Source organism: Varanus komodoensis, unplaced genomic scaffold, assembly GCF_004798865.1.
Source record: "Varanus komodoensis strain SLA01 unplaced genomic scaffold, ASM479886v1 scaffold32, whole genome shotgun sequence".
In the NCBI taxonomy this organism is placed as follows: Eukaryota; Metazoa; Chordata; class Lepidosauria; order Squamata; family Varanidae; genus Varanus; species Varanus komodoensis.
In genome coordinates, this window is record NW_025335798.1 from 20659436 (window position 1) to 20685146 (window position 25711).

A 25711-nucleotide genomic window follows, 5' to 3' on the forward strand; every position below is an offset into this window, starting at 1 on the left:
AACCAACATCTTAGTTTTGTATACAAACATAAACTACTTGCAAAGTTTAAGTTATATGTAAATAAATAAATAGATGGTAAAAGCTAACTGAACCAAGTATCTGCCCCCAGCATACCAAAGAAACTTTCTGCAACACTTTTATTTTCTAAAACAGGAGAGGAAAGGGAAGTTAGTTCAAACATCAACTATGTTAATTCCTCATTGTATTTCCTTTTAAACTATAGTGCTTGTCCTCCAACACTATGGAGTCACTTTAATTCTACGACACTTTCATGCTAGAACATTTTCTGGTAATAGTGTGCTTTCAGTATGCAAAACTGCATGTATGACTTTCTGTGGGAGTGTTGAACTCCCTTAAGCAGGAAGTGGTTTCAATGTGTTTTCCTCCGTGCTTGCTCTCTGTTGCTTCAGGCAAAAGGAGAGTGGTAGCCTTCAGATATATACCCATTACATGTTTTCCATTTCCTTTCTTAAAGTTGCAACTGGATGACGGTGCATTGGCTAAGAAAATGACCTGCAACTATCTGTAGGTAAGGGTGCTTCGTTTATTTCTCCGTGTAGCCTGCCACTAAATTTATAAGACAGACAACCATGTGGGGACGGGGGGACGGGGGGGAGGGCGACAGACAGATGCCTTTTCATTATGTGTAATGTACTACGTAACCAACTGACTTGTTTCTCCCCACAAGTGCCGCATCCTGGCACACACTTGCACAAAGGCTTGCTAGGAACAAACAACCAGACACCACTCTCCGTTTTTATATTAGGTGCATCGCTGATAATTATTTTTACATTTTCAAAGTCTCTTAATTTCTTTACAAAATGTCCACCAGATTTTGCAATTCACCAGCTCTGGAACCCAGGCCAGTGAGCAGTTTTATTGAAGGACCATTCCAAAAAGGGGATTGTGCATGTAGGGCTAGTGAAACACTGCATAAATCAAAGAAGTGTTGACAAAGCTACATTAGCAAATTTGGGTTGGATACCCCACTGCTGAAGTGTAGCAGCAATAGTAATAAACAGTGGGGATGCTAGTAAAAAATAGTTTCCTGTGGGCATATCATTAAGAATGAAAAACATGCTTAGCTACAGCAGCACATTTATACAAAAAGTCAGTGGTGGAGCCATATCAGCAATGCAAGAAGTAGGAGAGATTTCTCCAGATACTGATACACAGAAATGTCCAACAGAGGCGACAGAACACCTTCCACCCACCTACAACCCGCTCTGCTCTGCGATGCTCATAATGAGATAGGCTGCCACCTGCATTGTTAGGAAATGGCTGATAGGAAATGGCTGCCACCTGCATCGTTCATTGGAATTCAGTTACATATTTGTGATCAATGGCAAGTGATTTTTCTGAAAAGAAATGCATCTCTGAAGGTCCTCTTTTCCAGAAGACTTTTTGTCATTGTACCTACTGCCCCACAGCCACAAATTTTAGGCAGTTATATCTCTTCTTTCTCCTCAGAGACACCTTCCACCTGTCTCCAAATATCCAGTATCATCTTCAGCTCCATAGAATAACTGTTTAGGTGGGTACTTAACTGTCGGGTATTGGCATGCCCCTCTCCTAGGTAAAGGCCTTTTCTAACCTAGTGTTTTAAGCATCCAAACTGAATCTCACACGTTACATCAATCTGTGCTTAGAAACTGTATTTGCAGTTTTGATGATCCACACAGGAACAGGGGAAGCTGCCTTAGACATCAAACTTTTGTCTGCCTGTACTAGCCAGAATGGTCAATACTAACTGGTATCAGCAATCTAGGATCATAAGCAGAGAACTTTTGCATCACCTGCTACTTGATCAGGTTTTCTTAAATGAGAAATTTTCAAAACCTTCTTTGTCTAGCAAAGTGGCAGGGTATGCCTCTTTCTTCCACTGATGGAAGAGACCCATATGTATGGAGAAACCCAGTTTATGAGAATCTTTCTGGGTAAAACCAGCTTGCATTTGAGCCTATTCTTTGATGGACCACTTTAACATTTATAGGCATGGGAGAGTAGAGGAAAGAAGGATCAGGTACCCTTTCCTCCCAAACATGAAGTTGGTTTACAGCCTGGTAGATGTGTTATGCTCACACCCAGGGAGAAATCTGGACCCTCCCAAATCAGATGCTCCTGAGAATGATCCAGACCTTAAGTCAGATGTTTCTGGAGAATAAGACACTTCAACAACCCTGAGGCTAACCAAGAAGCTCCTGGGCCTTAGGAAGATGGCTTCATACCCCACCTCTCAAAAGGTAGAAAGCTTTGCTTCCCAATCAACAGGGGATGCTGAGGCACCACCCAGCCCAGGAGAACACATAATGTACAGACAAAGGCCATGACCAGGTGAAGGAGGCCTGCTTACTGAAAAAGGCTCCTGAAGAGTAAGTTTCCCACAAGGAGCAAGGCCCTTCAGGTAGAACTGCTGCCAGGGAGCCTGTGATGAACTGCAGTTGAGCCCTGGTAAGGCTCTGGAAGCTTTCAGCTGAGACCTCCTGGCTTCCAAACAACCATTAACCCATGTGGCGAGGCTTCGGCGAATGGGGCAGCATAAAAATGTTTTAATAAATAAATAAAATAAATGTGGCATGCCTGTAAGAGCTGTTTGCTGAGGAGCTTGGGCAGGCAGGAGTTTTGTAGCTTGCAGTATCCTGTGGGCAGCTGTTTTGCCACCATGTATGCTCATATATGTATGTATGTAAAACATTTGTGTCCCATCCTATATCTGTCAAGATCTGAAGACAGTGTACATTAGGGGGAAAAGTGTGCTGCTGCAATGGACTGGCTTTCTATAGGCTCTTACTAGCCCCAGTTATTTGTTTCATGATGTTCTTCTGTCCTGCTGACCTTTGGACCCCTGGTTGATCCTGTTCCTTGAACTGCTTTTGTGGTGGACACCTGACTTGTGCTTTGACCTTGGTCATACGTTAGATTAGAGCCTTCTCTTGCAATAAGGAGCCTTCTTTCTTGATAGGTAACACTGTACTCAGACACTTACTTGTTTTCTGGCTATTCTTGCTTGGACTCTTGCTCAACTGATTCAACCATTCTTCACCATGCCCGTTGACTGGGTTGCAGTTTGACTTGCCCCAGCACTGAGGCTGAACCAGCCATAGCAGAAAATCTGTGCAGATTCTTTATGAGAATTACAATAGAAATTACTGCCTCTATCCTTCACCAAACAGATGATAATAAGACAGATCTCAGAACCAGTTTACAGGCCTTTATTTGATGTTTCAGTTTTTCTTGGAGGTGGTGTCACTTCTCTTTCCTAACTGAGAGTTTCTCTGTAGGCTGGCTACACAGACACACAAACAGAGAGAGAGAATGAGAGAGAGAGAGACACACACACCAAAAACTGAGTCCCTTTCTTGATTATGTTTTGAGTGCAAACCAATGGGCTGATAATTTTATAAATGAAATTTTATAAATAGAATAATTGCTATTTGCAGAAATAAGAATGGTACTACAATAGCAATAAGAAGAGCCATGATGGGTACAAACTACAGTGAGAAATGACATGATGTTTGGTATCTTTTGAGGTGCCAATCTAAGCAATGAAAACTTAAACAGGAGAGAATGCAGGATTTAGCACCAGGACATAACACCAGCTTTTGGTGCACATATCTTATGAAAAACAGCTGGTATAGATAGAAACTTGCTGGCAAATACTTGGAAAATGTCCCTTTGCATTTCATCCAGAAGATGGCATTCTTTGCATCAAAGTGTCCATACTTCCTGCAGCTCTTAGGCTTTCCTTATAGATTTCCCACCTAAAACAAATAGGGCCTGACAACTCTATATTATGAGATCTGACAGATTTACTAATAGCCCAAGGTCCCACATAGGAAAAATATCATGTCCACGATATAAGTGAAATGGCTGAAGCTACAAAAAGCTTTATGTGTCTATGACTAGATAAGCATTCTGAAGGTCCTGGTCTGAGAACATGCTTAATATTTGTGCTATGGATACCTTACCCATCACATTTGTTTTGCTTATTAGAATACAATATATTTGTCATATTTTACTTCAGGGGAATACATTTTCCTATATCCATTTGAAATTTTAAATATATGTCAGCATTGCACATTCTGACAGAGATGACTTCTTCTGAGATTACCTTTGTGTTAATATCTTCAAGTTATTCCCTTTAAGACTTTTAAAACAAGTCATTTCTCTGACATGATAACTTTGGACATTTTCATGTATAACCTTAAGTCACCTTCACTGGGTTTGGATGATAAGACAACTCACAGCTTTTGGGCTAGTTGTACAAAATGGCGACTTGCATGTACCATGCACAATTCTTGCCATGTAAGAATACCATTCCTTTGGCCAGGTACCATAGTAAAGAGTTGAAATGCATCAAGTGCATGGTCAAGGTTGGGGTCCAGAGATAGTCTGGGGATTCTTCTGGTCTATGGACTCATTGCCTAGCAGAATCTGGCCAAACTACAGAACTGGTCTCAGAACTGGTGTTGGATTCCCCCAGATTGTTAATCTAGGGGAATTTCAGTGCTGCTTTCAAATCCAGTTTGTCTGGGGTTGCCCATGAATTCATGTCAACCGTTGCAGCCATGGGCCTGTTCCAGTTGGTCTCTGGATCCACACATAATGCTGGGCGCACATTCGATGCTATATTCAGCTCTCAACCGCTGGTTTTTCTGTATCCTCAGTCTTGGCTTGGTCAGGTCATTACCAAGTCTAAGATCACAGCCCCCTTTTTGTGCCCCCATAGAAATGATGGACCTATTCGAAAAGTACATCCCTGAAGACTTATGGAGCCAATAGATTTCCAGTCAGTCCTAGGGGGTCCTTTGGCCAGTTCTGCCAGTGATCCTGTCCCTGGTCATAACTTGGAATCAGAAGTTGACACAATTGCTCCTGAGCATCCTCTCCATCCTGCTTCCAAAAGAGCTCCCTGGAATACAGAGAAGTGATTATATATGAAGCAGGAAGGACAATGCCTGAAGCATCCATGGCAAAAATCAAGATTCATTTCGAACAAAACGCTTTATAGAAAGCATCTTCGCTTCTATTGGGTGGCTTGTATTGCATCCACAAATGCATCCCCAACAGAGCTACTTAGGGTGGAAAGGGGTTTATATCAAGCCCTGATGCCCTCTAACCTATCTTTAGCACTATCAGTTGCTCACTGTGACACTTTTAGCAACCATTTTGCAGATTAGAACCAAGCGTGATGTGATTATGGAGGTGGAGATTGACACCTCCATAATCACATCCTTGATCCAACAACTCCTTGAATGGGGTCATCTGGATTGATTTCAGTTTGTAAGTTCTGATGATATCGACAGGCTACTTGGACTGGTGAGAAAAATCATCTGACCTCTCAATCTGTGTCCATCCTGGCTGGTAGTCCAGGGTGGAAGCACTCAGCGAGCTACGATGTCTTGTCATCAGTGTCTCCTTCAGAGAGGGCAGGTTTCTTGCCTACCTGGAGGAGGCTATTGTACTGCCCCTCCGCATGGCACCTAATCTGGACACCCTGGACCTTAGCAACTTTAGGCCAGTCTCAAATGTACCGTTTCTTTGTAAAGTGACCAAGAAGGCAGTATCTCTCCCACTCCAGGCAGCCCCAACTAACTCCTACCACTTTGGTCACTCTGGTGGATGATCTGTGTCTCAGAATTGACATCTGCTTTCCCAGATTCCCACCTTAAGAGGGAATTAAAATATATCTCTTTCAACAGGCCCTCTCAGATTAGTTCTCATGTCATTTCTATTTAATATGTTGTATTACTCAATATCACTCACTGTTGGTTTAATTTCTTGTGAATTGCACATAGCCTATGGGAACGGGGTGGTATATAAATATTAAGATAAATAAATAAAAATAAATAAATGTACTGCAGCCCACCATGGCTTTAATGCACTGCATCTAGTCTACATGTTTGGATGCTGCCAAAATCCAAAATCTGAGATGCTCCTTGGATTTTACCATTTTACCCTATCAACAACTGTGTAAGGTTGGTTAGTGTCTGGTCAAGGCTGACCAGTAAGAGTGATGGGCAAATTGACTAGGGCACAAGTTGTAACTAGGCTTGGCTAACTAAGAAACTTTGCCAAAAAAAAAAAAAAAAGCTTACTTCTCAGTTATGAGGGAACTCAGATCCCATCATGTGCCTGATGACAAGATTGGAAGTGCAAAAGAATCCAATCCATTCTGCAGGCCTCCATAATTCTATAAAGCCCTTTCAGCAGGTGGTAGTTCCTACTATTGTTACATTGGCAGGAAGACAGAGTCTCTGCCATTTTATCTTCCTGTTCCCTTTCCCTATCATCTGGAACTGCAACAGTAAGCCTTGGCATGTACCTCCCAGGGGTCTAGGCACCTGTTTTGCTGCCATATCAGCTAGGAAGGTAGGAGAAAGATAAAAGACAGAATTACTTAGTCCCCATATTGCCACCTTCTGAAGGAGTAATCCAAGGCAATTATTTATTGATTTTTTAAAAACTTTATTGTCCAATAGTCTAGGATCTCTGGGTGCTTTTATTTTTTGGAATAGTGAGAGATTTATTCTTGTAATTGGCACAGATTCACAATAACTTAAAAATAAATGTGGAAGCACAAGTCAATTAAGCTCAATTTTTTGACAAGTTATAGCCAACAGTCCCTTTATCTCCTGCATTTGAAGTATTGTTGGGTTTGAGTTTGGATTTTGGGCAAGCACCACTGTAGTTGCTGTGTGAGTGAAATCCCAAACCCAAAACCTCCCCTTCCTACCCCAACACCGACACACCTTTCTCTGTACTGTACTGGCTATTGTTAGTTGCATGTCCCCATGATATTTTAGTTGATGCATAAACAATGGTATAAGTTAATTTAAACACTCAGTAAGTGACACAGTCTTGGATTTAAGTTCCTGCATTGGTCCTTCTAGCACAATTGGAGGCCATGCACTTCATTTTTAGCCCATGAATAAATTTGAGATCTCTGTCTGAAATGTGAGTATGGGAAGACCAAAGGCAAACTAGAAAGCCTGCCAGCTGGATGTACCGAAAAGGTTATTGAAAGATTACATGACAGAAGAATGGCTTTTGAGATAAGGATAATCTTTTATGTAAACTGTGCTCCTTTCAAGCCAGTTAGGATGAGTTGGTGAGTAATAAGGTGTCTTAGATTATTGATCCCACCAATAAGATGTCCTGATATTTAGAGATATCCATCTAGTTCCACTATTTCATTTTTATTGAATAAACTGGAATAAAGCCTGGATTAATGCATAGTTTAACATTATCAGCTGTTATATTTTTTCAGGCTGACGTATTCATCATGCAACAGTTAGCGTCTTCAGATATCAAGGCTGAAAAGCTACATTCATCTCATGAATGCAAAGGTGCTGTTCAGATGAGGATCAAAAGTGCTAACAGCCCCAGGGACAGACAGAGCCAATGCAAATCCATGATACTGTCTGAAAATGTGAAAGCCACTGAACCTGTAAGTACTATTCTGTCCTGATTTTCTTTCTCTGTTATTCTTTCATTAATGTTATTTTTGAAAGGTTCTGAAATTTACTCAATTTCCTGTTCAGATTTAGGGTAGCCTGTTCTTCATGGAAGCTGGACTAGTTTGATTCAGCATGGCTTTTATGTTCTTGAATCTGTACTCACTTACCTGTGCCCTCATAGACTCCATTTACCCTCTGTTTAGAATCCTCTCCCAAACTTCCTTTTTAAGCCAATCCCCATTCTAAAATTAAAATTTTACCTTTGACAGCTGTCAAAGGTAATTGTTCCAAGAAATGGGGTGAACTTTTGCATGTCCCTGAAGTAGTGGAATCACAGGAACAAGTGCAATAGTGAGGGCTCTTTTGGAACACATGAATCCAAAAACACCAATGAGTATTTGGTCCTGAAAGGAGTTCATGATGCACCACTCCCTTTTTGTGAGCTAAGACCACTTACTCCTTTGGTTACATTTGACCGCTTTCCCTTTGACAACTGACTGCTTTACCTTTGACAACTGTCATATGCAAGCAAAGGTGAAATAAACTTACTTGCAGCTTCTCTGGAGCAATTCCCTAGATGTGCCCCTGATGGAACACCTAAGCCTTCCTATTCCTGCACTTGCAAAACTGCAAACATCTGTAGTTGCAAAGTGCAGGTAAAAATATGGTAGTACTTTGAAAAAATGGGGGGGGGTTGGAAAAAAGCAGCCCCTCTAAAATGTTTCTGGGGCACTTTGAAGAAGATGTGCATAGCTGTCAAAATTAGGAGTGCAAAAACTGACTTCACAGCTTTTGTGATTTCCAGAAAACAAAGCAAACCAAACTAGCTGTGGCAAGTTAAAAGAGCTAGCAGTCATGATGGCAGTGAAAGATAACTTGGGCACCCTGCTGTTAATGCTGGGAAACATTGGTTGTTTGGCAGCAGCCAGTCCATCATGGCTTATTGCCAAGGTAGATTATCATGACATGCAAACATGTCTGAACCAACTGTGCATATGGTGGGCCAGTGTGCAATCTTTAGACATGGGCAGTTTATACAGGTGTAGCCTACTGTAATAGCCATTCCATTAGGCAGCTCTGGACAATGTTTGTGGCCAGCAGTAGCCCATTCATTCACTGGCACGTTCTCTTTGGCATTTTCGATATTAAAGTGCTTTGATCCTCTGATGCATGCAGTTGACCTATAAAACAAGGAGAAGCCTGTACATCATGAATCAGTGTCTGCTTCATACTCTTGTGTACTACAACATAAGATCCTGCTTCTGATCTCTATCACACTGAGAAAGCTAAAAGAAAAATACAAGCACATCCTAGTCAGAAGAAAATATCAATGCGTGTTATAAAATACTACTCCTCTCGGCAGAATTAATAATAGTTTAAACCTAGAGTCTGCAATGTCTGTAACACATAAACAGCAGAGAGAGCCAAATGGCCGTGGGTTTCTTTATTTTTTGTCCCTTCTGAAAGATCTAAACACTAATGCTTTGGAGGTGAACTCTGTTGCCAGTCATGTTCTTCCCCTTTACTCATCCTGTGCTACTAAACAAACTGATTGGTATGAGCCTCCCTTGGTTAATTTTCTTCCATAGTGCCTGCAACTTGCAGCTGAGGCCATATGATGTTGCAAAATTATTTATGCAATGCTTGTTGTTTGGGACTCTAGCTCTCTTTTCAGCTCACAGCAAACAAGTCAAAGCGCAACAACTATTCTGGGTTCTCCAGCACACACACACATCCTGCTCCTCTTTTTGGAGCCATGTGAACCATTAATTGGCTATTCTGCTGATATGATGAGCCCATATGAAATATTCAGTTCTTAACTGAGATAGTAAATGGAATAAGCTTCCTGCAGTTGTGAGGGTTTTTTTTTTTCAACCTGCTATTTTTACCCCCATGTTCAAATACAGAATTAACCACAGCCGTTTCATCAGCATAGCTCAGCAAAGACGTGATTTTAATTATTCTCCTCTCAGTTGGCAGAAGTGAATGTTTCGTTCAGAGGAACTGGTATACCATTTCAGGACAGAGGTGAGGGGGCCCTTTTGAGATATCAATGCGCTAACTGATGAAACATTCATTTCCTTCTGTTTACTTTCCAATTTAAAACTATCACTTGCCTGTGACACATTTGCATGTAGTATTTTAAAGCACGCACTCAGGACCCCATAAGTGAGATGTTCTTTGGTTAGAAAGTTAAAATAATGTTTACAGTAATTTATTTCAAAACAGAATAATGTATTATCCATAAGAACTGTACCTCTGAAAAAGTTTAAAAGTTAAGTATATTTAATGATGCCTAACATATTTTATTGGCTGTGTTTAACAAAAGGCACTAGGCTGCAGTTGTTTTTGACAAGCATGAAAACATCACAGCATGAGACTGCAAAAGGAATTATGTAGAGAAATTACAAGTGATCCATCTCTCAATGAATTATCCACCTCAATAGCCTGCAGAACTCAGCTACCAATTAACACCTACTTTATTACATGTTGGGATGTACTTAATAACTTTCATGTGTTTATGCACTATTACCTTGACTGATGCCTCTTGTACAATTAGGCATAATTGGCATATCAATATGCAAAAGTTAAAAGGATTAACCCTCTTAAAACTAATGAGCATTTCTGTATCCAGCTGCTAAATGAGACAAAATTAGCATTTTTCACTTTTGGGCAGGATTTTATCATGCAGTTTCTCATTGTTGGTATTACCTTGTTACATAAGTTTTGGTGTTGGTAGAGAAGTGGGGGAATAATATGTAGGGCTGAATTTTTTTTTAAGGCTTCTCAAAAGTTGCATCAGAAGCAAACATTTGCTGCAGGGTTTTCCATAAGCATAGCAGTTGCAATTTATGTTCTTTTGTAGGAAGCTGAAAAAGTTGTGTTTTCTTAGCAGCTAATTATAGAGACGCAGGGTATGTCATTTCACCATGCAAACTTGGCTCTGATATAATAGATTGAAAGCTTGCCATGCTCCTAATTTCCTCATTCTTTATAGTATTTTCATCTCTCTATTTTTTCCATGCAGAGTTTTTGACTAGCTATTGACAGAGTGAAAAGTATTTTGGCATATTTGCTTGAGCAAGCCTGTTAAGTGGCTGGCGAAAGGAAAGCAGGAAAGGCCAAAGACTTAAGCAAAAAATCCAAACATTTGAAAATATATCCTGAGAAACCATAGGGATTCTGAATGGAAGAGATTTACATATAATTTGGTATTGCTTGAGTGTCGACAGCTCAAAGCAGAAAGGCATGATGGATAATGGATCTTTATTGAAAATCCTAGAAAAGAAAGCTTTTCTAGACAAGTTTTGCTGCCTCATATTTTTGGAAATAAATAATGTTTCTTGCATATGTGTGCCATGCACTGTGTATTGCAATTTGTGGAAGGAATATGAGTACATGGTCCTTTTTGCATTTGGCAAGACACAAAGCAAGTGCAGCAAAGTTCAATATATAACAGGTTACCAACCAGAGAAAGTTGGGATTAGTTATAACCAACCTCATGATAAAATATATGCATCTTTCTTGTAGGTTTATTTATTTGTTAGCAGATCTTTCTGACTTCAGCAGGACTTCTTAATGATAATCTTAGAGGTGAGCCTCTAAAAATCTCCCAGCTGATTTTAATTTCACTTTACAAGATTTATTATAAATAATAAATTACCCTATCTAATATGCACTAATTCAGAAGATATATTTTTGCACTAACTTTTCCATAAAATTCTTCATTTACTTATTATAGAATAATAAGAATATTGTTATAGCTTTACAGAAGGAAAAAATAATAAAAAAGAACCTAATTTTTAATCCAGAGCTCTGTTCATTGATTCATTCTGCTTCAATGGAAATGTATAGTCTTACTTATTTTAGGGCCACAGCAGTCAGTTAATTCATTATATCATTTATTAAAAATTGTTATTTAACTGAGAATGTATCTCCACTTACTCAGACAGAGGTTTTCTAAAATAATAATAATAATAATTTTTAAATGACTTTTTCAAAAAAAAAAAATACAAGTACATACAAGAACCACAGGTACCAGGTGTCATTCTAGAAGAGCTTTTGCCTGCTCTGCAAAATGGGAAAATAGAGTCCTCCCATTTCTATCATGGGGCTTCCAGCATACTGTGTTCCATGACACCTGCCTACATTATCTAAAAACTTTGAAATTGATTAAATCAAATGATATATTCATATAAATTGTATGCAGACTTAATTGGTTAATCTATTAAACAATAAAATGCCATATGATTAATTATCCAAAAGTCATTGAATCAGGTAGCAACTCTAGTTATTTTCACTTACATTCAGACTTAGTATATCATAGTATATCATACTAAGCCTGGTGTATTGGATGGTTTGCAAGAGTGCTGCCGCTCCCCTGCTTGCTGTATTGTACCTGTGGGATTAACCTCTAATGGAGCAAGAACAAGTGCTCTGCAAAGGAACCCTAGACATGAGCAGAAACACTCCTTAGAAGAAGCACTCCTGCCTCATTCTAGAAATGAGCATTATAGCTTGTTTCTGACTGCTTCAAGAACTGCCTGTATCCTGTTGGGCCCACTAGCTGTTGGTTCCGCTAGCAGAAAAGAAACATTGGATATTGCCTGCTGAATTTGTCTAACCCTTCAAGACTATATACACAAGCTGAAAAATTAAATAAAACATAGCTAAAATGCATATATAAGATATTTCAACACAGCCATGAAGTATCAACCATCCTTTGATCTAGTACAATGCTTCATTTTATTTGTGCATATGGTTGTCTTTTCTGTCACTTATGGTTGTACTCAGGTAAAGGGCTATTCTTTCCCAAAGATGTTTAACTTGCTTACAGCATTGTGCTTGGCAAAGGAGATTGAGGATGTACAGTGTTCTCTTAGTAACACTGAGGTTTGTGATTATATAGAACTGATGCTGCCAACCAGCAACTTGTAGGATGAAGAAGCTAGGTTTGTCTGTACTTCTGCTTGGTTTATTTATTTATTTACAATACTTTTATTCTGTCCGACACAATCCAGTCATCCCAGGATGTCCCAGGTTTACAGTGGGAACACCCCTGCTGCCAAGAGTGGTCAGTCTTTGTGTACAGTTTCTGGGGAAGGAGGGTGGGATGAAGCTATTGTACTCATGTCCTATATATGGTATCCCACAGGCGACATAATGACCATCACATGAACAAAATGCTGCACTCAATAGATGCTTGATCGGATTGAGGATGGATCTTCTGAACAATAGGGCTCTGTAATTGATACTTCCCCAAAGTAGCACAAATCAAAAGGCTGTGCATAAACGCTATTAAGCAAGCATTCTTACTTCATTTCCTGTTCCTATGTGTTGCCACCCTGTCTATAAGTATTCACCATTTTCATCTCTTAAACTACAGAGAGGTGCTCTTTGTCCCACTGAATGCAAATTCAATGCATGAAACACCTTCATTTATTGAAGTGTAGAGTAAGAATTATAATCAGTGCAGGCATTCTAAAATGTTGATGGGTTAGATTATTTTTATTTGATGAAACAGACTTGCTTGTCTTATCTCTCCCATATACTATCACACAAGCAGGAAGCAATTTTCCTTTGTTTCTTGTCTATACTGTCCCCTCTTCAATGACTTGCAAAAGTTATGACTAGCCAAAGAGACAAAATTGCTAAAATTTCCAGCACTTTTGTGAGTGGAGTTTTTTGAGCTATGTGAGCAGGAGAAGGGATGTTGTGTGTGTTTACTTGATATCAAGCTTATAAAGAAGTTTGAGGCTTTGTTTGTGGAAATTATCCAGCAGTAGATACTGATATTTAATTAAAATGACATTAAATCACATTGAATTGATAAGAGTTGGCATCCCAAAGAAAGGTAATTGCCCGTATTGGTTTTGTACAAAAATAGAACTGCTTGGAAAATGTGCAGCCAACACATACTGTTGACTCCATTTATAGATCAATATATGAAAATCATTGATCAGGCAGGCATGTGTAACTGTGACACTTTGCATTTATTTTTTTTTTGTTTTGTTTTGTTTTTCTGCAGTGTTAAAGGATTATCAGCTTCCAAAATATTTTGACTTCTATGTAAATATGTAGTCAGTTTAGAGTTAAATAAGTCTACAGTTCTTAAAAAATCCTTCTAGTTTCATTACCCACCCCCCCCCAGCACAACCCTACCCTTGGTTATAGCTATGGGTAGTTTTAGTTGACAGATAGACTATTTCCTTTTTCTAAAGGTCATTAGAGCACACTTTTAAAATGTGGATTCCATGTTCCTTTACTCTTTCTTTTGACAATTTGGTTTGATCTTACTTGGAAGAAAATTACAGACAGTGGCAAAAACCTTTTCTCAGGCAAGGCTGGGCAAGATGCCTATAAGGTGGTTCTCTAATAAAAAAAAAAAAGCAAAATAAAAACTTGCTGCTTCCGCTCAAATACTTTTAGGACACAATCCTATGCATGTTTAGACAGAGAACAACACCCAGCATTCCTCGGCCAGCAATGCTGGCTGATGCATGCTGGGGTTTGTAGGATTTGTTTCTAGCTAAAAACGCATAGAACTGTGGCCTTACTGCTCCTGCCATCTCCCTCCCAGCCAATTTCTACTTTTATCCTTGGAACAAGAGCTAATTTTCTCAGCTTGTAGTTAACACATACATGTTGCACATGACAGGCACGGTACTGAATTATATTGCACCACCATCTTGACATTTAGTGTAACGTGCCATGTGACAAAATGACAGTATCCAAGGGGAGACATTCTGGCTGACGCTTTCAAAGAAGATGGGATTTTATGATAGGTCTAAGACTAGCACTGAAAATCATCTGTTCTCAGCCAATCCTTATTCTCAACAAATTAACTTTCGTGATGGATTGGAACACTGGCAGAATGCAAACTACCATGTATTAAGTGTCAACTAACTGCGGTGTTCATATAATCACTGTAAAACAGCCAGAAGGTGAGGATAATTTTATTACACTGTGAACCAGCCAGAAGGTGAGGATAATTTTTGCAAATTATCAAAACTCCAGGGATAGAGGGGAGTGGCAAAATTCTCTTCACCACTTGGCAGATTGTTCCAGAAAACCAAGTTGCAAAGTGGGTATATGGGCACCACGGAAAGATCTACAAAAAGGAAGGTTTAACTTATTTTTCATAGACCCTAAGGACATTTAAGAACAACATAATTCCGTTACTATCATTAGTATATGATAAGAACTCAAGAGGATATATGTTAGATCAGACTTAAGGCCAATTTCATCCTGCATTCTATTCTTACAGTGGTCAACCAGATACCAATGGGAAGCCTCAAGCAGCGCATCAAGTGCTCTGGCTCCTTTGTGTTCAAGTTCCCCATCTAGCGGTATTCAGAGGCAGAAAGTCTCTGTTACTGGAGGTTATATATACATAGCCATCAATAGCCTTATCCTCCATGAATTTGTCTAATCCCATGCGATAGCTATCCAGACTGGTGTTCATCACTACATTTTCTGGTAGCAAATTGGCCATATCTGACCCAGTTCACATTTGCTGTTGCCTCTGCATGCTCTAATCACATTTGTGTGGAGGCCACTGACAAGTATGAATTGTCCCTGTGAATCTTAATGATGTTTTGTACAGTACGTGGGGAAAATCATGTATAGGGTGTTAAAATAATTAATCAATGTTGTCAATGCTATATAGAAAACAAACTGTCAGCTTCTTTCTAGAAGTCTTAACAGAATATTGCATTTTCCTCTTAAATGGGCTAATCATGCCTTTTTACTCTTAAGGAACAGAAAATCAATGCATCAGCTATTGAGATACGAATTAGTCAACCGAAGTTGCTTTTCTTCGCAGTGCAATAGAAGGCCCAAGTGGGGCTTTGAAGCAGGCCAGCAACTTCTGTCATAATATGTGTGATATTTAACATTGTTCATTTTCAGAAGTTAAGGAGTGCTTTCCCATGAGATTTTATCATATGTTCTGGTACTTATCCAATGTCCCTTTTTCCTCAAAAAAATCATAGCAAAAACATGCTAGATGAGTTTTTGAGGTGGTCTAGTTGGCTTACCTTTGGGTTACCTTACCTTTGAACAAGGAACTGGCAAGAACTTAGGGTACTATGCAACCAGTTCTACCTCCTTTCCTCTTTGTGCACCAGCACTGCATCTCCTCTCTTCCTCACCTTTTTCTAGTTGTGACCTTGTTAAGAGAAGAAAAGCATTGATTGGTTTGGGAGTGGAAGAGGAAAGATTAACAATCATATGTCCTTCTCTGTACTCATAGCTCTGTCTACAGGTGTGGCAGAAGAGATCCCCAGCATTGTATAGTGCCCCAGATACTGTCTAGAGACCATAGGGATAACTTTTCTACTGTACCACTGTTCTGTGTCATTCATGGAATCCTAAGGAGTTTCCAGATGTCATTGTCTTATACTTGTAACCCTTCCATGTTTTACCAGAACTCTTTTCTTACCATGGAAATAGAAAAACAATTAAGCAGGGAAAGATGGAATAGCCATGCAATGTATCTTGACTAGTAGCACTAGGAGCTGTCTGTCTGGAAGCATCCAGGCTAAATATGATGAATAGTATTGCATTGCTAGTGGCATGCGATGCTTGTTGGCCGTTTCTGAATTTTAGCTTATTCCTGTGGCATTGCATCATATGTAGAAGGTTTACACATCAAGTAAGATTAACTATTACAACTTCTAACAACTTTTAATCTATTCCTGAAGCTAAACATTTGCTGTTTTCATTCCATCTGCTTCAGCTGAAATGTAGCTGTAGTTCCATGACATGTCCTCCCTGTTGTGCAGAATGGCAGAATCAACCAGAATAATGCACAATATTCAGAGCATGCTCGCAACTCATCAAATGCCAGTCCTGGATCCATTTATACATCCCACCAAAGCTGAGTGGCTATTTTAAGGATTACAACCTGCAGATGGGGCTCCAACTGTAGTTGTAACATTCTTGGGAGCAACTTTATGTATTGCTTTTTTCTTTCAATACAAGCTCTTATTTGGCCATGAGTATAGGTGTTCCCAGCACTTCTACACATGGCACAATAAACACTGGCATTATACTTCACATGTGGTCATGTACGGTTCAGTTTTGGCTTGGTTTGGGTTGGGTTTTTTGCCTGCAAAAAGCTGGCATGTGAAGTAATCCTCAGCTTGTTTCTTGGTTCCAATTTCAACCCAGCTGATACTGGTTTTGATTAAGGTACCCTTTATCCCTTACACCCCCTAGGAGAGCTGTTTTCCACTAAAGGCCCACCATCCTAAAGGCTCAGGTGATGCTGAATGTGAAGTGCGTATTCCAGCAATAGGCTTTGTGGCTGCAGCTGAACCATAAGAGAATAAAAAGTTTCGACCACAGGACTGTAATATGTAAAGGATGCCTGAATCAACATGGAAAGCAAAGGAATATGCTACCATTACTCACTTAAATCAAATTGCTTCAGTGGGATTTGATCACAGCTATCATCAGCTGACAAACAGTGTCCTTGATAGATTTTCCTGGTTTGCAGGTGCACATGTATTGCTGAGCATCTGCTGCATGGCTGGGAGGCTGTGGGCTGTCATGTGGGCTGAGCAGCAGTGCTGATTCGGGGGACAGGCTTGTGTAATCAGGTCTTGACCACCTGGTGGGCTAATTTAAATGTTCTCACAGCGGCATGGCTCAGGGGTTCCCCATGAAGCAAAGAGAACCTTTAAAGTGCACCCATGTATGTGCGGATGGAGACAGATGACCATTTTGCCATACAGGATGCACTAAATTTTCGATTGCGCTTCTGCTGGAGCTTCACAGCAGAAGGAAGAGGGGCTGCTGAAGGGCAGAATATGCTGCTTAGGAATACTGCTCATCCTGCCACATAAAACAAAACGAAGGACCTCCTTGCAAACCAGAAAAAAGCACACCAAGGAAAAGGTTCTTGCTTGCCCAGCTCTGCTGCTGGGCTACTTTGCAGGGACTTATTAATATGAGGAAAACAATCATAACCCTTGAGTGCATTCTAGGTGCTCAGCAGGCTACTCCTGCGCTTTGCTGAATTTGTGGACCGAGTCCTAATGGCCCAACTAGAGAGACTAAGCGCTGTCATCCGGCCAGTAGGTCTGAGTTCACAGCCTTGTTTGAAGAGAAGTCTGAATTTTGATTTTGGACAAGTGAGAAGAACTAGTCCTCCTACGAAATCACAGCAATGGGAACATTCAATTCTGCTGGATAATGAGCAGGGCAAAGTATAATACATTATTGCTATTTCTAGGTCCAATAATTTATTCCCTTCCATTTCTTCCAGAAAAGATGATCTTAACTTTTAAGATGCATGTATGAACTCTATGGAGGATCAGATATCACTAAGCCTATTGATTTCAATAGGCTTAGGCATGTTTAAGGTGCCATCACATCAGGAAAGAGAGAATATTTTGCAGAGACATTTTAAATTATTTGTGTTAGTAAATTTTGTTACATTTGATTGACAACAAAACTTAAAATATTAAGATTTTATTGATATGCTATCTGGCAGGATAGCAATGCAGTATATATTTACTGTTGCTTCCCCAGCAGCTGTCTGTTAGGGCAAGTTTATTCCTGGCCAGACATAAAGAACTTTTGAAAAGGTTAGACATTGTAAAAATCTTTCCCCACCTCCCTTCCTATGATTTCTTTTTCCTTTTTCCTTATTTTTAGCTAGGCAACACTCTAATAGTATTTTATGGCAAATATTTTTTCAGTATAATTGTTTAATCCAGATTTAATTTATTTCAGATGCCTTTATGGGAGGAACAAGCCATGTATCTTTTTCCTTAAACCAAAGCAAAACGCAATATGATATTATTACTATTACTACTATTCTTGTTTTGCAAAATTCTAGGCTTTCACGTCTCTTCAGTGCTCTAAGATACTGTGTTGTGAAAATATTTTACTCTATTTACCAAGTAGAAATTAGTCTTGCCAAAGGTTCTGAAAGTTTTCTTCTTCTGCCTGGCTCCTTGTACTTCAGAGGAAAATGCAGCCCTGTAAATTAGTGAGCCTGCTATGCCACTGCGATTTTAAACTTGAACTTAGCACAATTCGTTTATGATTCACTCCCGATTGAATGCTGTCACAAATGTATGAGGGGGATACATTTTTTTGGTAAAGTTAGTCCTCTGATTACTAATTTGAATCAAAAGCTCTAACCTTGTTAGCATCTGGACTTATTTCCATAATAACAACCCCTTCAGAACCTACAAAGTAATGAATAATTGACAACAAATGAAATGTTTTGATAGTTGTCGGCACAAAGCATGTTTAATGTTTTGTGTTGCTTCCTAGCTAATTATGTAGATGACACATTTGTCAGACCTTGACTGCCATTAGAAACGTGTTTCCAGAGGGGAGAAAAACAGGCTATTCATAGAGTAATTAACTAGAATGCTCAATGACCTGTGAGAGATTCAAATGGCTGCCAGTTCAGACATTGTTTTGTTACAGAAGCAGAGGGGTAATTAAAATTCCAAATTACAGTGCTATGATGAAGCATTTGTTTGTTGACAGTATACTCTTACTCTAGTTTGTTAATTCTTTTTTTTAAATGGCTTCTAATCCATTTTATAGCTTTAGGAGTTCTGTCTTTGAATTTACTGACAACTAATATTATGGCAAATTGCTCTTCCAGGCTTTGGCAGTTTCATGGGAGCACAAGGTGGGTGGGATGGAATAGCAGCTCTTTCCCCTAAACTGACGTACCATGTGCTGTCGCCGAAGCGCCACTAAACTGCAGCCTATCTTGCAAAATGATATGTTCATAATTCCACACGGAAGAAGATGTCTAGTTGCAGGAGGAAATGATTCAGAGAAAAGGATCATTATCAAACAAATTGAGAAAGGTGCCTTAAAACGTTACCAGAAAACCTTAATAGAATTGGCAGAATGATGAGCGACATTTAGGCAAACATTCCCGAAAGCAGACGGAGTTGAAGGAAAAGGGGGTACAGGAAACAGAGGGTTTTAAAGGGAAAATCTAAAAGGAGGCATCAAAACCCCAAACGACACTATTTACCTCCGAGTATATCGTTTCTTACAAATGTCCACAGCAAAACATGCACGTAATGAAAGACGATGTGTGTGTTTCTAGAAAATGTATTAGGGAATTGATTGAAAGAGGCCGAGGTGGTAAAGTTTCCTAACAATGAATTTAATGCAAGCTCAAGTGAAATATTTATTTACTTAGCCAAAAGTGAGAATAAGGTGCTGTTAAAAAGATCTGACAGAAGTCACATGGTGTTTGATGCAGGGAAGCTGACAGCGGCATGGAGTGAGCGCTGATTATCCTGAAGACACTGTCAGCTAGGATTGATTTCTACTTTCTCCCTTTATGTAACGGTTCCTGTAATACAGCTGACCCCGAATCACGTTACCTTGTCATCTCTCTGAATGGATCAAGAAGAGATGAGCTGAAAATAGCTAGGCACTGACCTTGAACTTGCCAGAACAGTGAGAAGTGACAGTGGCTTTGTGTATGTGCGCCTGTGTGAGAGAGTGGGTTATATGCACAAAAATGGCAAAGCTGCTGTTCGGTCGAGTTCACTGCAGCAGCACAAGGGGGCAGAGCAGCATTAAAGATTACAGGTAACGCTCATATTTGGGTTCCTTTCCTTCCTGCTTCCAAAGTGCTTGCTTGTGCCAGCTGCCTTCTCTATTTCCACATCAGTGAAATCTTCCTTACAAGCCACAGGGTGAAAACCTGAACGAGAGCTGGCCATTTCTGCCGAACTTGTAATACAGAACGTGTGATGACTGCTTCACCTTGAAATCCAGGTGCAGTTATGTCAGGGAATGGTGATGCCCCAAACTAGAATTCGGTAGAAACATTCTTTGGAACATTCTGGACAGCAGGCTGCCTATGGGAGCTCCGTGGGGCTGAACCACTGAGAGAGCATAACTAAGAGAATTTAGAATAGGAAATGTATCAGATAGTTGGTAGGTTTTCTAGATTTATCGTTTTTATCCTATCATTTTGTGCATGTTCATGTTCATGTGGAAACCGTACTTTGCAATTCATACCTCATCTATCATCTTTATCTATTTTATAATAGATACACAAGTGCAAATTTTGGGAGGATATTGATCAATTTGCTTCTCTCTCTCTCTCTCTCTCTCTCTCTCTCTCTCTCTCTTTTTAAGATCTCTCTGTTTGGCTTTCTCCTTCTCAAATACACATGGACACACAAATGTGTGCATATAGCTGTGTGGGTACATCTTGGCATCATTAGTACCCAAAGCATCTACTGCATGGGGGCTGGAGTGTTACTGCCCATAGGGAAACATTTGGAAGCTGACACTAAAGTACCCTTCCAAATGAGTTTCTTCGCTTCTTGTGGTTTGAGATTTTATTTTATTTTCTTACTGTGTTTCCCAGCTAAGGTGTTTGGTTAGAGTCCTGTCCTTGGCTTGGCAAGAAGGGTGTTGACAACACAAGGGCATCCATGCCTCCTCCAAAGGTCAGCAGCCCTTCAGGCCTTGGCTTCAGCACAGGCTTTCTGGGCCAGACATATTTGCTTTGTGCCTCACCACTTCTTAGGGTCCCTGGGGCTCTTCAGCATATCCACTATCCTTTGGTATAGCAAATTGGAGGTTGATCTACTTGATACCTTCTTTTGGCACAGAAGCCGTTCTTCGGTTCCTTAGATACAACCTTGTTGAAAGGTGTGGGCTAGAGGGAAGTTTTGCACTAGAGAGTTGTTCCTGGTTTCATTGTGCTGGGCTTTTAATAAGGGACCCTATTCCCTAATGCGTTGGAAGTGAGTTTATTGCTACCATCTGTTTAATTGCCCTCTCATTTTTCTTTGGGGAATCATGAAAGTATTTTACCCTGCCTTTGAATCTCTCATTTCTTTTAAAAGACTGGGTAAAGTACACATCAATTTCCAAAGAGTATATGAAAAACTGATAAACAGCAGCATCTCTGAACAGTAAAACTCAAGGAAAACAATTTTTTAGATGAATGTTTGTTGTTTGTTATCAGCAAACACAGTGCTTGCTGTACAAGTAAATAAACAAGGTTGTGGATTCTGAGGTTGTATGTTTTTGGTTTTGTTTGTTTGTTTTTAGTTTTTCCTCTTTTGAAATTGTTGATTTTCAGCTCCTATCTCATAATTTCTTATTCAGCACAATTTATAGAAGGAAGAGACGCCTCTTAAGAAGGAGAGATGTGCAGATCACAGAAGCTGTCCTAGTGAATTAAAGGTGCATCTGGAAAGGTCCATATATTTTAAGGACAACTTTATTAATATTACAACTTAAATTCAAGCCACAGACTTAGCTAAAAAGAGATAGAAGTGTGACAAACATTTCATTCAGTCAAACACTTTGCCAGTTACTACTTTGTCATGATCCAGGTTTTGGAGTAGCTCAGGCATACTGTCTTTGGTGGCCCCCACCTGGCTGACTTGGTCATGGTTTTGATGTTGACATTGAGCCACATCTGTAAAGTCCCTGGTGCAGCTGCTTGAACCACTCTGGCCCAGGTCCAGATGGATATTCTTCAGTAGTTGGGCAGCAGTGGGGAGTTCATACATACATGTGCATCCAGTGCTCACTTCAGGGCATGCATTCTGTCCTGTGCTGAGAACTGGAGGGGAAAGCCTAGCTGAGGTGTTGGTAGGAGCTCAGGCCACAAACACATAATCGTCGGGGGTGGGAGGAGATGCATAATTAAGGCGGCGTCACCAGAACTTTTCTACACACAGTTCAACGCCCCAGTGAGGGAAGGAGAAATAGCTGCCAGCAGCAAGCACCTCAGTAATGCCGTGCTAGGCTCAGCAACAGTAGCAGTGCAACTAGGGTGCTGCATGTGCGTGCCAGGTGTCTAATGTATCCAAACTATTCAGAATGCGGAGCTTTGCTCTGAAATCCATTGCACGAGTGATGGCTTCTCCTCTGCACTGGCGCAGCAGAACTCTGCTTGTCAAGGTTCTGGGGATGGAGCCCAGGGCTCAATGTTGAAACGTAAACATTTCCTGAGAGAATATATCCTGCTATACCCAGCCATAGAACAAACATAAAAGGAGAGGTAGACAGGCGTCCAGGTTTTACTGATCACTATTCACTAGAAAGGTACATTGCAATGCCTGAATGCAAAGCTGACCTTAGATACCACACGTGGCAAGTCTGTGCACTTCTATAAAAACCCTGTTGCAGCCATAATTTCAGCAAATATTTAATTGCTCCACTAGAGCGATCCAAATTATGCTGCTCCTAAAAGTGCTGGTGTGAAGAAGTGTGTAAATGCTGGGCTGAAGATGTAGATGTAGATTGCATGAGTAATTTGTACTGAGTCATGGAACAGTCATTGGCTTGCAATCCAGCAGCAGTCAGCAGTGTGTGGTAACATGGAACTCTGCACCTGGCCTTGCCTGCCCCGCCCCCGTGCTAATGGGGGGGGGGCGCTATTGAATGTTGGCAGCAATCCATGACAGAGGCTTATAAGGGGCAAGTGTTGCTTCAAAAGCGACATTTGTCCTTTTTAAACTTTCCTGGCAGTTTACTGAAATTTGGCTGAAACCCATCTCTCTCTCTCTCTCTCTCTCTCTCTCTCTCTCTCTCTGTAATGCTGCCCCACCAAATTTTGTTGGGGTGATGGTGGAAGGTACACAGTTCATAGGAGAACACAGGCCCATAGACCCAACAACATGTTCACCTCTGTGTTAGGCTACCAGATTCCACATGTTATAAGGAGGAAAAGTGTACACCAAGTAACACTCAAGAATAACACTCATGAAACCTGATTCCCTTGGAGAAAGGACTATAAATGTGATAAATAGCTCTGCTTTTGTTTTTCCTTAGAGTTTACAATAGTTCTTAATAGGCTCAATCTCAACATCACTCTAATTTGCAAGAATTGCAGTGCTAAATATAGACAGGAAATACAGATCAAAAAGGGATGGCAATGTGAAATACTGTTGCATTTGTTTTATTCTTTCATTAAAATGGGGACAATCAGCTCCCTTCCATGTATGTGTCACGCTTGAAATGCTACTAGATTGGAAAGATGTAGGTACTGAAACTGAGAAGATTTGATCAAATTTCCCACAGCTAGTTTTGGGCACCTGACCTGCTTAGTTTCCCACAGGGGAAAAGAAAGCTCTGTTTCTTTAAATTCCCAATGAGAAGGGACATGTGTCTCCTTGCATTGAGTTACATTGCATCACATCATACGGCACAAAGTGACCCAACACAACATGACAGGGGAAGTAAAGAAAACAGATTCTTTTAAACCATTATTTATATATTTCTTTGACTACTGTTAACAAAATGATGGCAATAAAGATATAAGCAAGGAAGATGTGTAATTCACTGGAACCAAAGAAAATAGACCATAGAAACTGTTCTTGTTACAAATTTTGTTATAAACACAATTAAAACTGGCATGAAGAGTGCTGATACCTTACTTTAGTTTGCAACATAGACCTTCATTGGGCAATGAGATACTGTGCTGTAGTGGTTAGAGCATTGGACTGGGACTGGGGAGTACCTGGGGGTCTAGGCTCCACTTGGCCATGAAGCTTACTGCGTCACTTGGGCTAGTCATTGACAGGGTTGTTGTGAGGGTAAAATGGAGGACAGAATAATTATATAAATACCTTGGGTTTTTTGCAAAAGGAAAAAATAGATGAGGTAAAATGTACACATTAAAAATTAAATTAACAAAAATGGTGCAGGTTCGATCCTCCTGCCTAAAGGAGCCAATAATTTTATTGACATATAATGTATTACTGTGCCTGCCACAGAGCTAAGTGGAGTTTAGTTCAACTGACCTGACCTGTTAATTTGACTTGGGTCCCTCTTCAACTTGAGGGTCACTGACTGTATTCTGCAGTCAGATTACTGGTATTGCACAGGGAGGAAAGGAAGAGGAGGAAGGAACTGGCTGCCCCCGTTCTCCTTGGTTGTCCCTTTGCACAAATGACCTTTAGAGCAGCTCACTGGTTGGTTGCTTCAGAAATTGCACCTAATTGCAAGCAGAGTTCGGGAGCCAAGCCATCCCCACTGGACAGAGCTGTTAAGCCACTGTGCTACTTTTACTGAATAAATGTAATTGTGGTATGTTCTTTATTCAGTTCTCATAGGGTTGCTGGGGTAGGAGAGAAGGAGGACATGTTTATTAGATGAGTCTGCTTCCCAAATGTTAGACCTCACCCTTGATTTGTAATTGATGAAATCACAGAATAGTAGAGTTGGAAGGGGCCATGAAGGCCATCGGGTTCAACCTCCTGTTTTTGCAGGACACCAATTTACACCTTCCCACTCAGATGGTTGTCCGGTTTCTTCTTGAATGTCTCTAGTGTGGCAGAGTCCACACCTCTCTAGGCAGCTGGTTCCACTGTTGTATTGCTCTGACCATGAGGAAGCTTTTCCTGATATCCAGCCTGAATCTGGTTTGTTACAGCTTGAGCTGATTATCCATGTTCTACACTCCAGTATCAGTGAGAAGAGATCTTGACTTTCCTCTTTGTGACAGTCTTTGAGGTACTTATAGAGGGATATCATGTCCCCTCTCAGCCTTCTCTTCTCAAGTTCTCTGAGTCTCTCTTCATAGAGCAGTGTTTCCAAACCCTGGATTGTTTCTGTTGCCCTCTTCTGGACCCTTTATAATTTTTCTTAAATATTGGTGCCTAGAACTGGACACAGTATTCCAGATGAGCTCTGACTAGTGTGGAGTATAGGGCAACTACTACTTTGCATGACTGGAAGTAGTTGCCTATTCACACATGCAAGTTATCTAGATTTTCTTTAGGAATACAGTAGCATTCAGGAACTTCCTCAGTTGTAATGTTTTGTCACTGTATGGGATTGTTTACATGAGCTTGCGGTAGTTGATGGATCTTTAAATGCTAGCAGAGCAAATCCTGTGGAGGGAGGGAGGGAGGGAGGGAGGGAGGGAGGGAGGGAGGGGGGGAGGGAGAGAGGGAGAGAGAGAGAGAGAGAGAGAGAGAGAGAGAGAGAGAGAGAGAGAGAAAGGGCCCAGCATGTCCCAGAAGGCATCGGTTTCAGTCTTATTTCTGTCTAGAATTGTGTATAATTGTGACTTGATTTATGCATCAGAAGTTTTTCATAGCAACTAGTATGAGTGTTTGGTAAGATTTATACCTGGTAGATTCTAAATTGCATTAATGTAGAAAGCTGTCTCACTACTGTTGTAGGTAATGAAGTTGTAATTGAAATGATACATTTCTTATTCATCTTCAACCAGCTCTTATCCAGAAGCTTTGGTTTACCTTACAGACATTAC

General features: G+C 40.3%; 1 protein-coding gene across 2 annotated transcripts in view; it reads left to right on the plus strand.

Moving 5' to 3' along the window:
- The first annotated feature begins 397 nt into the window (after positions 1-397).
- The window catches only part of ARHGAP15 (Rho GTPase activating protein 15), a 438685-nt gene continuing 413371 nt past the window's right edge, over positions 398-25711 (plus strand). The window contains exons 1-2 of one of the 2 annotated variants that reach the window (XM_044438196.1): positions 398-530; positions 7272-7451. In XM_044438196.1, the coding sequence (XP_044294131.1) occupies positions 7287-7451 (165 nt within the window). In that variant the 5' untranslated portion in view covers positions 398-530; positions 7272-7286. The remainder of the gene's footprint in view (positions 531-7271; positions 7452-25711) is intronic. The other variant, XM_044438195.1, reaches the window with a different exon arrangement.